General features: G+C 44.2%; 1 protein-coding gene across 1 annotated transcript in view; it reads left to right on the plus strand.

Moving 5' to 3' along the window:
- Positions 1-8,097: 8,097 nt before the first annotated feature.
- LOC124974503 (ral guanine nucleotide dissociation stimulator-like) overlaps positions 8,098-15,189 on the plus strand; it is a 12,641-nt gene continuing 5,549 nt past the window's right edge. Inside the window, exons 1-4 of the mRNA XM_047537715.1 lie at positions 8,098-8,710; positions 13,113-13,306; positions 14,285-14,493; positions 14,727-14,956. Of these exons, the coding sequence (XP_047393671.1) occupies positions 8,618-8,710; positions 13,113-13,306; positions 14,285-14,493; positions 14,727-14,956 (726 nt within the window). The 5' untranslated portion in view covers positions 8,098-8,617. The remainder of the gene's footprint in view (positions 8,711-13,112; positions 13,307-14,284; positions 14,494-14,726; positions 14,957-15,189) is intronic.

A 15,189-nucleotide genomic window follows, 5' to 3' on the forward strand; every position in this document is an offset into this window, starting at 1 on the left:
TTCTATCTTTCGATGTGTAGTGGATACAAAGTGACAGCACACTGTTTTCACTGGTATTTTTTCTTAACATGTCTCAAATGCTTTTCACTTTGGGGTGATTTTCTCTTGTGAAAATGAGGTTCCTCTTGATCCCCATGTCCATTCCTCTACTTGACTACTTTTTTTCTTTCCGCTCATGAACATTGTCTGGAGTATGTGGGATAGTTTGTCCATTACAAGCCCTATCAGGTCCTCTAGAACTTTCAATTAGTAAAATTACTAAACAGTAAGTAAGCACAGTAATTGGTGTACCAATATGAGAAGAAAAGTGTTGGATGATAGATTCAAAACACAAAGTTATACTTTATTATTTATAAAATAATAACAGGATTTACAAAATAATAAAAGAATGAAGCCATGACATAGACTGAGATAAAATATATCATCAGGACCTTAGATATTCTGTAATAAATCTGTATCTCTTGAAGTATGGAATTGATTGTCTTTTGGTAATGAAAGGAAGCAAAGGTAGCAAAGCAAATGATAATCTGTTTACAATTTTCTGTGATTTGGTTGAAGTGGTAAAATTGTATGTATTGATTAATGGGTCAAATAAGTTGATAATTATTTTAGGTGCCATCAAACTGAGGTTCGTTGGCTGTGCATCAGGTTTCTGAGGAAAGCTAGGACTGTTCAGTGACATGGAGCCATCACTGTTGGGATAGCCATCTCAGATTCCTGCAGCCTGAGTGCAATCTTGAACAGGAAATGTATTCATTCCTTTTCCTAAACTTCAGGCTGTATGTGCACATTTAAGAATGATTCCTATCCATTTTCTCATCCTTTGGGTCATTCCTACCATATATTTTGTGAGACATTTTATGTGTGAGGCTTAAAAAATAGCAGAATATTTTCTAAAGAAATACCTTGTGACTTTTGTCATATAATATTTAATAGATTTGCTCAGAAATCAAAAATTCTATTCAGAGTTATTTGCATCTGAGCCAGTTAAACATATTTGTAGGCATCCTGGAGAAGTAGAAGGTTTTATCTTTAGATCTGTCATCATGTTTTTTTAAAAAAAAATTCACAAATTGGCAGACCATTATATCAGATGTGTAATTGGATGCCATTTAAATGACCCACTTTTAGATTTTAGGTATTTTTCCATTATTGCTGCATTTTTCACCACTTTGAAAAGCAGAAGATCTAGGGTCAACGTACCAATGGTTAGGTGGAACCTGGTCTTCAGTTTGGCATATCCCTCCCTCAGTATCCCAGAGGTCATCTGCCTAGTCAGCTTCCTTACTCCTATTACTTCCCCGGCTTCCATAGTTACCACATGCCATATGTGAATCGGGGACCCACGTGTTACAACATTGCATTCTCTGATTATCACAAGTACACCTTTCACTTAGCCATGCCTGACGCAACCAGTAATATTTACAAGCAAATGTTAGATTTTAAAAGATTCTATTTTATGTGCTCCTTTCTAAAAGAGAATTAGCACACATAATTATTCCTTAAAGAACACTGTGTTGATTTCCGCCCTCTGGCTCCACGCTTCAGGCGGACGCTCATGGGCCCCTTGGCTCCGCCTGCAGGTGAGATGCTCCTGGGGAGCCGCCTCGGTTCCCAAGTGCCTGGAAATGCCACAACTTCTCATCATCATACCCATGAATCTCCACCAGAGCAGGGAATAAATATTTATTTGAAAAAATGATGAAAGGAAGGTATGGAAATTGGAACTTTGACTATTTACAACTAAGAAAAATACAGGAAATTTTAAGTGTGAGTGAAGGTTAAAAATCATATTACAGGGACAAAACCAATTATCAGTGACTATTCATAATGAAAACTTCATTGCCAGCAGACATGAAGACCATTTAATTCTCAGAAAAGATTTCAATTTATGCCAGTTACTTTTGAGGAGCTATGTATGTCTTTAAGAATATATCCACAGCACTTTTTGAAGCATATCCTCTGAAAGGAAATGTTGAAAATTTGAAAAGAGATCTAGTCCATGTTTCAATTTTTAACTTGACCAATTTCAAATGTAGCATTGAGTTAAACTTCTGGTCAAAAATTTGTATAGATAAGACATTTAAAAGTAAAGGACAAGTTTCTAAAAGTGCTCCATTTGAGAGCATCTTTACAAAATGTCCATTATTCTTCAATTAAAAAAAAAATTTCTTCTTGTGCCCAAACATAAACTTTTAATGATTGTGGGGAAGTTCTTACCCACTATTGCTTAATAAATATTTGGATATAGGTTTCTGGGAAGTATGCTACATGTGTAATTAAACTTCTCTTGCCAGGTCTCTACCCTGATTAGTTACCATTGTGTTTATATTGGTGGTAAAAATATGAATATAGCGAAACTCATCAAAACCTTAGTATTGGTTGTAATGCCAGAAATCATCAATATGCTCATTTTTCAAAGAACCCTTACAAACATGAACAATGGGGGAAAGTGTTATTTTAATGCTCTAAGCTTAACTACCACCCAAATAATTCAGGCAAAACAAGCCTTGCAAGTATAAATTATGTAAAGGAGCACTTAATCAAATTGCAAAACTTACTCAATAGAAGAGAATTCATACTGGAAGGGAGCCCTATGAATTTAAAAAATGTATTAAAGCATTTCATTGTTCAAACCTTTCTAAACCTCATAGATACCATGACAGTGATAAGCCCTACAAATCTGAAGAATGTGGCAGAATTTTTAAACAACGATCACCCCCTGTTAAGCATCAGAGGATTCGTGTTGGGGTGAAGCTCTGCAAGTGTAAAGAATGTGACAAAGCCATTAACAATTGCTCAACCCTTTCTAAACATCTCAGGTGGCATTGCAGTGACAATAAAAAAAGTTCATGTGATACTCAACACCAGATACTTTGTACTGGAGACACATCCTACAAATGTACACAATGTGCCAAAGCCTTAAAGAATTTTTCAGTCCTTACTCAACACCAGAGTACTCATGCTGGAAAGAAGAAGAAGTACAACTGTGAAGAATGTGGCAAAGTTTTTCATATAAGATCATTGCTTACTGGACACCAGAGAATTTGTACAGGAGAGAGGCCCTACAAATGTGAAGAATGTGGAAAAAGTTTTTTTCAAAGCTCGAAGCTTACTCTGCATGAGAGAATTCATACTGGAGAGAACTCCTACAACTGTGAAGCACGTGGCAAAGGTTTTTGTTACAGATCAAACCTTTTGAAACACAAGAGATTTCATACTGGAGAAAAACCCTACAAATGCGAAGAATGTGGCAAAGCTTTTAGTCAAAGAGCAGGCATTACCGTACACCTGGAATTTATACTGGAGAGAAGCCCTACACATGTGAGGAATGTGGCAATGATTTTAACCAAAGATCATCTTTTAAGGAACACCAGAAGATTCATACAGGAGAGAGGCTCTACACATGTGAAGAATGTGGCAAAGGTTTTAAATGTAGATCATATATTAAGAAACACCAGAGAATTCATACTGCAGAGAAGCCCTACAACTATGAAGCATGTGGCAAAGGTTTTTATTACAGATCAAACCTTTTGATACACAAGAGATTTCACACTGGAGAAAAACCCTACAAATGCGAAGAATGTGGCAAAGGATTTAAGCAAGGAGCACATCTTAAAGAACACCAGAAAATTCATTCTAGAGAGAAGTCCTACAAATCTAAAGAATGTAACAAAAATTTAATGAAATGCAAAAACCTGTTCATACTGGAGAGAAGCCCTACCAATGTGGAGGATGTGGCAAAGCTTTTAATCAAGAATCCTACCTCATTTACTACCAGGGAATTCATACAGGAAATAATCCCTAAACATGTGGAGAATGTGGCAAAGGCTTTCATTACAGATCAAACCTTACTGTACACCAGAGAATTCATACTGGAGAGAAGCCCTACAAATGTGGAGAATGTAACAAAGGTTTTTGTCAAAAAGCAAACCATAATAGCCACCAAAGAATTCATACTGGAGAGAAGCCTTACAGATGTAAAGAATGTGGGAAATGTTTTTCTCAAACATGGCAACTTAAAGTACACCAGAGAACTCATACTGCAGAGAAGCCATAGAACTGTAAAGAATGTGTCAAAGCTTTTAGTGAAAGATCAAAGCTTGCTGAACACCAGAGGGTTCATACCGGAGACTGGCCCTACACATGTGATGAATGTGGCAAAGGTTTTTCTTACATATCAAACTTTATTCAACACCAGAAAAATCATGCTGGAGAGAAGCCCTAGCAATGTGAAGAATGTGGGAAAGGTTTGAAGTAAAGAGCACATCTTGAAGATCACCAGAAAATTCATACTGGAGAGAAGCCCTGCATATGTGAAGAATGTGGCAAAGGTTTTAAAGGTCATATTTTAAGAAACATAAGAGAATTCATACTGGAGAGCAGCCCTACAAATGTGAAGAATGTGACAAAGCTTTTTGTTGTAGGTCAGTACTTGATCAACACCAGAAAGTTCATACTGGAGAGAAACCCTACAAATGTGAAGAATGTGGCAAAGGTTTTATCCAAAGATTATACTTTATTGACCACCAGAGAATTCATACTGGAGAGAAGACATAGCATTGTAAAGCAAATGGCAAAGGTTTTGATTGAAATTCACGCTTTACTCTACATCAAAAAATTCATACTGGAGAAGACATTTGTAAATGAAACATTGTGCCAGTGACTCTAAGGGTGTTTAAACCACTATTCCATACCAGAGGAATTATAGCAAGTAGAAATAGAAATGTTAAAAAAATGACAAAGTTTCCAACAGTTGTTTATTCACACCTTATTCCACCCCTGAAAATTTATACTTTGAAAGTATAAGTGGAAAAATTATCACAAAACTTTTAGTCATCATTCAAACATTACTAAGAATTGAAGAATTCATAGTGCATACAAAACCTAAAATTGTAAGTAATGTGTCCAAGCCATTAATGAAATTTCAAACATTCTTCAAAATATGAAGTTTCATACCTGTAGTGAACGTGGAATAGCATTTGTCCAAAATGTATACCATTGATAACAAAATACTTAAAATAAAAATCCTTTTCAAACATAAAAAAATAAAAATTAAAAAAAAGAACACTGTGTTTTAAGTGTCCTCCATTGAAAAGTTGACACGTCTCTGACACACTTTTTATTTGGGGGGTATTATTTATAGGGAATTACAGCAGGTATGTGATAGTGAAATAAGATGTCTTCTATCCATTTTATTCTTTTCCTCATCATTTTTGTGAATAAGGATAAGATAGTTATTCCAAGTGCAGATGTTTCCCACTTGTATGAATGGATGCTGGGTGTCGCCTGCTGCTTGCATGTGTGCATATTATGCTTGACACTAATATTGTACTTGATGAGTGGCAGGAAGTCAGTACTGAAGTTGAGCTCTTATTTTCTAGCAGCTGTGCTCAAGATCCTTGGTGTGCCTTCTGCAGTTCTGGCCGCGCTCTTCAAGTTCTTCAAGGTGACTGCCTGGTCATCAGAATCATGGTGTCTGCCCTTAGAGCATGTAAAGCATTGTTTCATGAGTGTGGAAATGGTCATTTGGAAGGTTCCTGGGAGGAGAAATCATTGATAATGGACTCTGTGTGCCTCACCAATGAACTGTTTTTTCTTCTTTGGTTTTCAGGAAGAAAATGCCTTCAAACACCTGTGCACCTGGGAATCCAGGCATCTGCTTCACTTCAGAAGAAGCATTCATGATTCATTTCAAGAAGACTTGAGCAGGAAGAACTGAGCTTCAGGTATACTGCAGGTACCTTGCACTGCAGATGGGTTAGAAGAGAGAAGAGCTGCTTCATGGGATTTTATCACATTTTTCCTGAAAGTCCCACACACAGGTGAGTCCCCAACATATTTAGAAGCCATTCCCCAACCTTTTTAATGGAATTGAATCAGAACCCCTGATGCTGTGGAAGAGCCATAATTAGTTTGGATGTTAATTATGTATTTCATTCCTGAGCTCATTGCTCAATCCAGCCTTTCTGCCTTGAGTATGTGAGCTTCTACTCAAATTGCAGGCAGTGCTCTTGCTTTGTGAGAACATCACCCTGATTCAGTGAGCCCGATGCAGGATGCAGCCACTCAGTGTTCTTGTGAAGGCCTATTTGTGTGGCTGGTCTCTGGCATCCTTGTCCAGCCCTGCTTAGAGTAGGGGGTTAAGGGTCCAGGCAGGTACCTTGTTACTCTTGACCTCCATTGCCATTGGGCCTCTCCAGTGTCCCTGGACTATAGCCTGCTCTTGTGGCCTGGGATCAGTGAATCTGAGGTTTGGATCTCACTGTGCGTCCAGATTCCAGGCACTCCAGCAGCCTCATAACTGATACAACCTTTCCTAATTTTGTTTGAGTGCGAGAATTCTCCCACACATACTCCTCCATTCTTATCACACATTTTATAACTTTACACATGAGGACCTTTTTTCATTGACTTAGTTCTTAGTGATGATGATTGCTAAGACTTTGTCGCTTTTTCAAGGTCATACCACTTGCATGGTAGGTCTAGAGCACTGATCTTCCTAATATAGTTTGCAGGACTCTCTCATTTAGACTATGACTACCTCTGAAGCACACACTACATTTGGAGTGTCAAAACTCTTGACACTGCCTCTTTGGCAGGTATGCATTCTCTTCCAATTTGGAATGTCTTAAACATTCCTGTTTGGATGTTTGTGTAGGTAATGCAGGAGAATTTTCATTTAAAATATAGAAAACAGAACAAATAATAGTCCTATTTTTTACACTAAGCACCTATAATTAATATCCCTTTCTTTGTGCTTCTATGAGTTGCTCCTTTGAATTTTTGAAGAAAAATTTGCTGGAGAGCAAGATCTCAAGAAGTAAATGTCAAGTCATTCTCAGTGTTTTGAAGTGAAGAATATGTTCAGGATGTGAATGCTTTCCAGCGAATACCCATCTATGGCTTCATCACAGGTCAATCAGAGGGTTCTCTCAGGTAAACTGTTCGATCCCAGTAACAAAGGAACCAGCCCCTGCAGTGTGTGCCTAGCCATTTCCCCACGTGGGCTGACTTGGCACTTTTCATGCCTCATGACTGACACTGTGCAGTCATTAGAGTGTGTCTGTGGCCCAGATGTGATCTGCATGGCCAACATTCTACAAGCCTGGTGCAGGCAGGTCCTAGGCTGCTCCAACAAACCCTGCAAACTAGGTGCCATCCAGCAGAAGAGAGGTCTTCTGTCCAGTTCGAAAGGCTCCAGGCAAAAAGTGTGGGCTCTCCCAGTGCCACAGTTCCTCACAGGGTTCCCAGGTAGTGTTCTCCCCAACTCTCCCAGCTCATTCCCACTCTCCTGCTACTGCCCACAATCTGTTTTCCTTTCTGGGCCATCCAGTCTCTGCCTCAAACCTCACACAGCCTGTTTACCCGAGCCTTTCTGGGTCTCTTTGTCCAAACTCCCATTTCTACAAGAATTGCAGACATTGGATTTGGGACCTGTTTAAACTGTGTTCTTTCATGTGACCTCTCCTTAGCTTCATCAGTGTGTAAAGACTGTTTCCCCACAAGCTCGCACCCACTTTTGGGTGAACGAGAATTTTCAGGGGACACTCTTCTCTCAAGTACACTGGCCTTATTTCAGAGCTCTCCAAACTGAGGCTTCCTGGTACCCCTTGTCCTAATTGGTGTCATGCTAGTTTTCGTCTTCCTGACTGAGAGGATCTAGTGACCTGGCAATTCACTCTCTCTGAAAACACCAACACTCTCCAGTGTTCCCCATGGGCTCTGCAGAGCTTTGCATTTGAGCTACTCTCTGACGTGTGCAACGTGTCCTAGAAAGTGGACTGACCCCATCCCGCCTGAAAGCCCAATGCTTGATACCCTTTGAAGTAAGTTGTTATTTTGTATTCTTTCTTTAGTGGGCAGGTGCTTGAATCCTCTTCTTGGAGGTTTGCAGGCCTAAAGACCAGATGTGTCCGGATGTCGACTTGAAGGATATCAGCTCCTATAAGCCCTCATCTTGGTGGTAGTTGTTCCTCCCCTGGATGCAAAGCAAGAAAATGCAGTTGGCCCTGTGTCCATCCTCCTCCTTCCACAGACCCAGCAGCTGCAAATCAAAAGTATCAGGAAAGAAATTGTATCTCTGTGGACATTTACTTGTCATTGTTTCCTAGATCATACAGGGTTATGGAGAATTACATTGCGATTTTATTGTATTAGGTGTCAGAAACATCATTGTGGGTAGAAGATATGGAAATACTCTGGCATTTTTAAAAGAGACTTGAGCATGTGAGGACTGTGGCATTCTCTGTGCACTTGGAACAGACCTCCCATGTATTTCCTGTGATGTTTCTGATTTCCAGACTTGAGAACCTTTAGGGCTTCACTGTAAGTCAGTCCCATGGGAATGCAGTAGGTGGGCAGTCGGAGGTGGTGTGCAGAACCTCAGTGAGGGCTTGAAAGACCACATCCCACACCAGACCAGGAGCAGAGAAGGGAGCCCTCTCCCCATGTTGTAAGTTTATCTCTTGTTTTATAACAAGATCATGTCTTGTGAAATTTTGCACACATTCTGAATAATTCCCATGCGTTTGGATGATCTGGGAAGCATAGGTTTCATTGTTTTTTCTCCCATATGATGTGTTACCTGGTGGGAACTTGAACACATGATCAGGCCATGGAGTCTCCTCATTTGGGAAGGGGCTACTCAAAGAAATCCTTGTTCCTGTTTTACCTTCTGCCACAGGAGGACACAAGAAGGTTTTCAGATGTGGGTACCTGACTTGCAGCCTCCAGAATTTGAGAAATAAACCTTGTGGTATAAATTACACAGTTTCCTGTATTCTGCCAACACAACACACACAGTTCTTTGTGAGTTTATCAGCAATTCCCTTATTTTTAAAATCTGGTAAAATACACCAAACATTCCTTTTTAATTCAGAGGCTTTAAGCCTAGGCATGTTGCTGTCTAGACATCACCACCGTCCCTCTCCAGAACTCAGGTGGACATACACTTCCACCAGACTGACTTCGAGTCCCTTCCGCAGGCCCAAGAAAGATCATTCTTCTTTATGTTTTTATGAACAGGATTATTGGGAATCTGAGTTAAATCCTACAAAATTTGTCTTTCTTGGACAATGTCATTTTCAAAAGGATACGGCTCACCCCCACTCCTGGGGATCCAGGTCCCCTGCCAATTCTGCAGGTGTGTCAATCTCGGTCTCAGTGTCAGACAGTGGTAATTGTGCATATGAGCTGTGTGTCCAAGTCAGTGGGCAGCTGTGACCCCAGGATCTAGACTATTGGATCCCAGCCTGTGGGTTCCCCCATCCTCCAGGTCTTTGCAGACCGATGTGCACCAAGGCCATGTGCATGGTGGGTTCAGGAGGTGCTTGTAGGATGAGTCCTGAGGTGGTAGGAGGGGCCATCCCAGTGTTGGAGAGGACCCTTTTGTCTAGCCAGGTGTTGTGTCGTGGTTCATGTTAGACTAGAAGTATGAGCAATGCCTAGATTGTACTGGCCTCTGTGGGCCCAGCCTAGGAGCTGACAACTGGTGTGGCCTCCTAAATACTAAGACTCAGGAATCCCAGAGTAAAGGGCTAGTCCAGAGCCAGTGGAACCTGAGTGTCTTTAAGAGCACTTTTGTGCTGGGAGGCAGGGAAACATTGTTGTGATGACACCTGAGGCAGATATGCGTGCTTCAAGTCCAGGTGGAGTTGCTGAGGAGCAGCCTGGGATGGCATGTGACTTCCCCACCTCCACACACCTGGGGCATCCCGGGGCTCTGAGAAGCACAGCAGCAGGATGAGTACTGAGGGAGTCCACTGTCTCTGCAGAGTGAATGGGCTGTCTTCAGGGTCCCCAGCAATTGCATGTCACACCATCTGATCCCAGAGTCCTGAGCATCTTGTTGAGGCTCAGTCTGTTGACACATTTCTCTACCTTGCAGAACCCTCTTGGCTCCCTCTGCACTCATTTCCTTGAAAATCAAACCGTGTAGGGTGGGCTACACATCATCCAGAGCTACCCAGACATATTCCACAGTGTCACAATCTCTTTATGGGACATGAACAGTTGACCATAGCAGATTGGGGTGGGCCACAAGCACCCTGGGTTCCATGATCAAATCACATGAGGACAATCAAGAAACTGAGGAAGCAGAGAGGGAGGATTGATCAAGGCAGATGGCTCGGGATGTCAGAGTACAGAGTGCAATGGAGAGTTCTGGCAGGGGCGGTTTTGAGGTTTAGAAATGGTGTGCTGGTGGTGGCTGGGGTGTCTCCATGCTTCCCAAAGCCTTCACAGGTGGAAGATGCCCCAGAGTGTTCATGAATAGATACATTGGGATGTCCATCGGTCACCTTTTTCCTGTTGAAGTATGATGCCCCCTTTGTGTTTAGGAGCATTCTAAGGGAAAGCCTCACTTCTGTTTAAAAAAAAATTGTGGGGAGAAAAAAGGTGCATGGACCTGTGACCCAAGGACATACATGGTCCTAGAATTTTCTGGTGGACTTAGTTGTCCATTCATCCATCCATCCATCACCCACTAATGTCCTTGGGTCTTTCAAAAGTGCTCTCCTTTTCCTGGGTTTCCTGAAGAGCAATCATCTTGGGGTCTCGGGGGAATAGGGACATGTGTTCAGCAGAGGGCGTTGGTACACTGAGTATCTCAGAGGCAGTCCTTTTTGGAACCCAATGGTCCTCCTTTTGGAATGGGCTAGGGTACTAACCATGGTTAGGGTGAGGACACCCTGGGACCTGCAGAGGGAAAGAGGGACAGTGGAGACTGATATTGCCCCTGGATTTGAGAGGACTTAATTTTGCGCCTGGGAACCTGAAACCTCATTACCTTAGGACACACACACTCAGGTCAAGGTTTTGAGAGCAGTGTCCTTTCTGGGGTACAGGGCTGGTTTTAGCACCAGGAATTTCACTGCTCTCCATTGTAGTGGAGCAACTGGACCCAGGGAAGAGAGCTTGTGGTCTTGCTTTGTCCACAGCAACCCATGTCATGGGTCCTCCCATCACCAGCATTTCTGGATAAAAGAAGCCACTCAGACAGAGCTTTCCAATGAATTCTCTTCTGTTCACTCATTACTGTGATCTGGCAGTTACCCATCCAAGGGTCCTGTCAGCATGGACATGACTCAGTCACCACCATGAGTTCTACCCTACAGTGGCTGCAGATATGCAACATCTGAAAGCAAATGCACATGAAAGAAAAGAGCAATATCCAAGGCCAAAATAGGATCAGGTGTGACAAGGAAAGCAGGATTCACTGGGGTGTGGGGGATGGACTCAGTGGGGTGGCATTGCCTCTGGAACCAGAATGACATGAGGGGGTCAGCCCTGCTCATTGTGGGAGCAGTGTGTTGGGGAAGGCATGGCCATACAGAAATTGGGAAACAGGATTGAATTTGGCCACAGGAGGAGGTTGGATTCATGGCCAACATGGCTTGGAGGGCACAGGCAGACAGGGATAGGCTAGTGAACACCCCAAAGCGTGGAGGCTGCCTTGATGTCCACGGTTCTGAAACACCAGCCCTCAAAGCCATGACTAACAACTACAGGGATTGATGAGGTCAGTTTCTGTGCACCTGCATCCAAAAGGCTCAGCTGGACACCTGTTTTCAGGCGGCTGGAACTATAGCCTCCTTTGAGGCTCAAAGGAGGATCTGCCTCTGGGCTCATGCCTGTGTTCTTGGGAGGATCCCATTTGGCTCAGCCTTAGTGGTTCTCTGATGGGAGGATGGAACACTATCATGTCTTTCTCACAGGACGGTTTCCACAGGACAGCTCATGATGGATAAATGTTGATTGCCTGGATCAAGAATGAAAATGAGGCTGGGAAGCAATACTGGAGATAGGGATCCAGACAGAAGCCATAGGCTTCCCAGAACTCAATCCTGAGATGATATGCCATCACCATTTCCTGCTTCTAGTCCAATGGATCCAGACAGAGAGTCTGATCCACCTCCAGTAGAGGATGTACTGGCTTTGGGCAGCAGGGTGCTGTGGTACCACAGAGTATCTGTGAGGCCCCCACCTCATAGCCTGAAAAGAGGCACTTGGGCAATTTGAAGTCTCATGAGAGGCCTTGGGTGGTCTGTGCCAGAGAGGTCCGCCTCTGAATCTCCATCTGCTCCAGCTTGTCATGGTGTAGAGTGGGAACAGCAGCCAAAAGGGACCAACCTTGTCCAGAATTCTATGTGGGACACAAGCCTGATTGAGTTGGGGTGCATTCTTTCTCTGTCCCCTTCTTGTGATTGTACCATTTCTAAGTTTGTGCCTTCATTACCTACGATTCCTGTCTATTGCTTTCAGAGATAGTACAGGTATTTATAGGCAAATATATCCAATGACAACCTAGAAATTGAAAGCTACATCCATACCCTGAAATGTTGGGGACACTGGGGAATCCATGAGAGGCACAAAGTTTGGTCCAGCGTCACAGAGCTGGTGAGAAGAAGGGTCTGCTTGTGAATTCAGATTTGAATCCTCACGCTGGAACTCTATTGGGAGCCAAGGTGGGCAGGGTCTGGTGGGTGTAGTTGTTGGTGAACATGTGTTCAGTTGTGCACTTGATGTGGGTTGAGGTGGGAGCAATCAGAAGCCCTTTCGGTTTTGGGAGAAGTCTTGTGTGAATAAGAGGCTCGGGTAGAGGCAGCACAGGACGTGACCTCAGTGCCTTGACGATGGATCAAATGGAACATGGAACCCTGGTAACTAGGCACCCACTTCACTGAGCAACCCGTCCCAGCTCAGTCTGTTGGAGACACTGGAGCGAGAAGGATGTTCTCTTGTTGTTTCAAAAAACGTCGAGCCTTAGGCCCCCAGGAATCCCAGGGGGACCACCGTGCTCTTGTGTGGGAAGAAGGGGTGAGGTTTCGTCCTAGACGCCAGAGTCTGGGGACACTTTCCCAGAGAAGCTCAACAGCAACACTGAGCAGCACAGGACAGGTGAGCAGAGCAGGCCCTCATTTAGGATCCCTCATGAATGGCCCACCACTCACACTCTGGCTCTGTGTGTGTGTGTGTGTGTGTGTGTGTGTGTGTGTGTGTGCCAATGAGAACTGTCCCACTATGATGTTACTTCATTATATTGGGATAAAGCATTTTTCTGTTTGCTACCATTTCCATTTTTGATCCCACCATTCTTGGTCCCAAACCAGGGTGAAAATGATCTGGTTCCGAACACGGATGAGCCCTGTGGGATAGAGACCCTTGAAGGTAACAGAGAGGCAGAGCTCATGAACCAGCTGGTGCCTGTCTTTTTTGGTAGGAACCCCGACTGGGGCAGCACCTTCAGGTCTATTTACTCAGGTTTCATCACCAGCCAGCAGGTGCTGGAGCTGCTCTTCCCAAGGTAAGACCATACCTCCGAGACCAAGTGTACCATCACCTCATGCTTGGGGCTTGAGGAAGCCATGTATCTCTCAGAGAAACAAATGCTTTGTGAGACCTAGGGGCATCAGAGGACCAAGCTCATAGTATACTGTCAGCACCAAGTGGGTGGCGGTGGGGAGTGACCTTGTCTTCTCAGGCAGACGAAAGCACCCTCTCTCACCACCTGGTCCACAGAGGCGTGTGGAGCAGCCTACGCACATTGGGCTCTGCTGTTTGAGGCTGTGTACTCAGCTCAATTCCATGTGGGCTCAGTGAGCCCTGGGGTTTCTTTCTGGTTGCTTGTTCCCTTCCTGCATGGAGAAGCTCTGTGCTAGGGGCCTGACTTTCCTTAGGCCTTGGGGAAAGCGCTTTTGCATTAGAAAGGATGTTCTAGATTCCATAGTGCTGCAGAACTTCCCTTCTTAGTTACAGCCAGACAGGAATTGGGGGCTGGAAGCTCCCATGCCCAGTGAGATATGTGCAAAGTAGATGTTTGGTCTCCCTCTTGAATGAACATACAGAAAGCACCCACTGTGGGAAGACATGTTGAAAGGCATTATGACAATTCAGTTGAAAATGTGGTAAAAATCTGCTATCTTGTCTCTTTTGATGGTATCAGAAGTAGGCTATCTGCATGTGTCACCATCCGTTCCTCCTTTAGACAGGACTGCATCTTGTCCTACCCCAATGAACATAGTAGACCAAGAGACCATCATCACCATGAGGTGGAATGTGGCCAGAAGTGAGGGCTACTGTTTCCAGATTAGTAAGCTGCCAGGTTGTAAGTTTTTTGTACAGAGAGTTGTCCTGTCACTGTGTACAGCCACAGTGTATTGGCTGTGGTGGACTGTCCTGTGCAGAGACAGTAAGGCAGAGGCTGCCAAGGCCAGTTTTGGTGGTGGGGGCTGTGGGGAACAACATCCAGGCTTCTGCTGACTGCACACCTGCTTGTTCACAGTGCCGTGCCCATCAACCCGGGTACCTGGATGGAGCAGTACAGCGAGGCTTTCCATCAGCCTCCAGGCCTCATGATTCTCCAGCTGCTGCTGCCTTACCTTCAACTGTACATGGGTGGCTTGAATCTGGAGCGCCAAGCACACCACCTGCTGGCACAGCTGGAGGATGGCAAGTCCAGCGAGGCAGAGCCTGAGTTCCAGGAGGCCCGGGGTGTGTACATAAGGGTCTTCATAGGTCAGAGTTTGGTCCCAGAGGGTGGAATGTGTATGGCTGCTGTTGGGCTGGGAACAAGGAGAAGCCATTGTCCACTCAGGCCATGCCCCTGTCTGGGAATAGGTCCAGCGTGGGCTCAGGTGCTGAGATCTTCGTGGCAGACAGTGTGGATTGTCTGTTTTTGCAAAGCTCACGTCCAGTCTGTCATGTTGGAATCTTTTCTCCTCTAGCTACAGACTCACTTCCAATGCCCACCCCAGGGCTAGAGCCTCATCAAGGAGCTGCTCTGGTGGCCAGTGAAGGAGCAGCACCATCGCCAGAGGCAGAGCTTAAGTCCAGTTCCCCCGAGGTCTCTGCTCCGAGCTCCACAGTACCTCTGTACAACCAGCGAGTGGGAGACAGCTGCTCCATTCATGTCCATCTAGAAAATCAAAGACGAATGGAGTATAAGAACATCGTGGTGAGTCATTCAGCAGGGGATCCCCTGGGTGCCCTCACTGGGGAAGGCAGAGAACATAGCTTGGACTAGGCCTGCCTTCATGAATTAGAGCTTCTGGAAGGTAAATAAGATTGAAGAGGATGAAGAAGACAGAGCTCAGTGTTAAGAAGCTGACCTGAGATGAGGGAGAGCAGCTGCATGCCCCAGCTCCAGGTGTGAGTGGGCCTGCAGGGTGTGGGGTTTGCAGTATGGAA

Source organism: Sciurus carolinensis, unplaced genomic scaffold (genome assembly GCF_902686445.1).
Source record: "Sciurus carolinensis unplaced genomic scaffold, mSciCar1.2, whole genome shotgun sequence".
Lineage (NCBI taxonomy): Eukaryota > Metazoa > Chordata > Mammalia > Rodentia > Sciuridae > Sciurus > Sciurus carolinensis.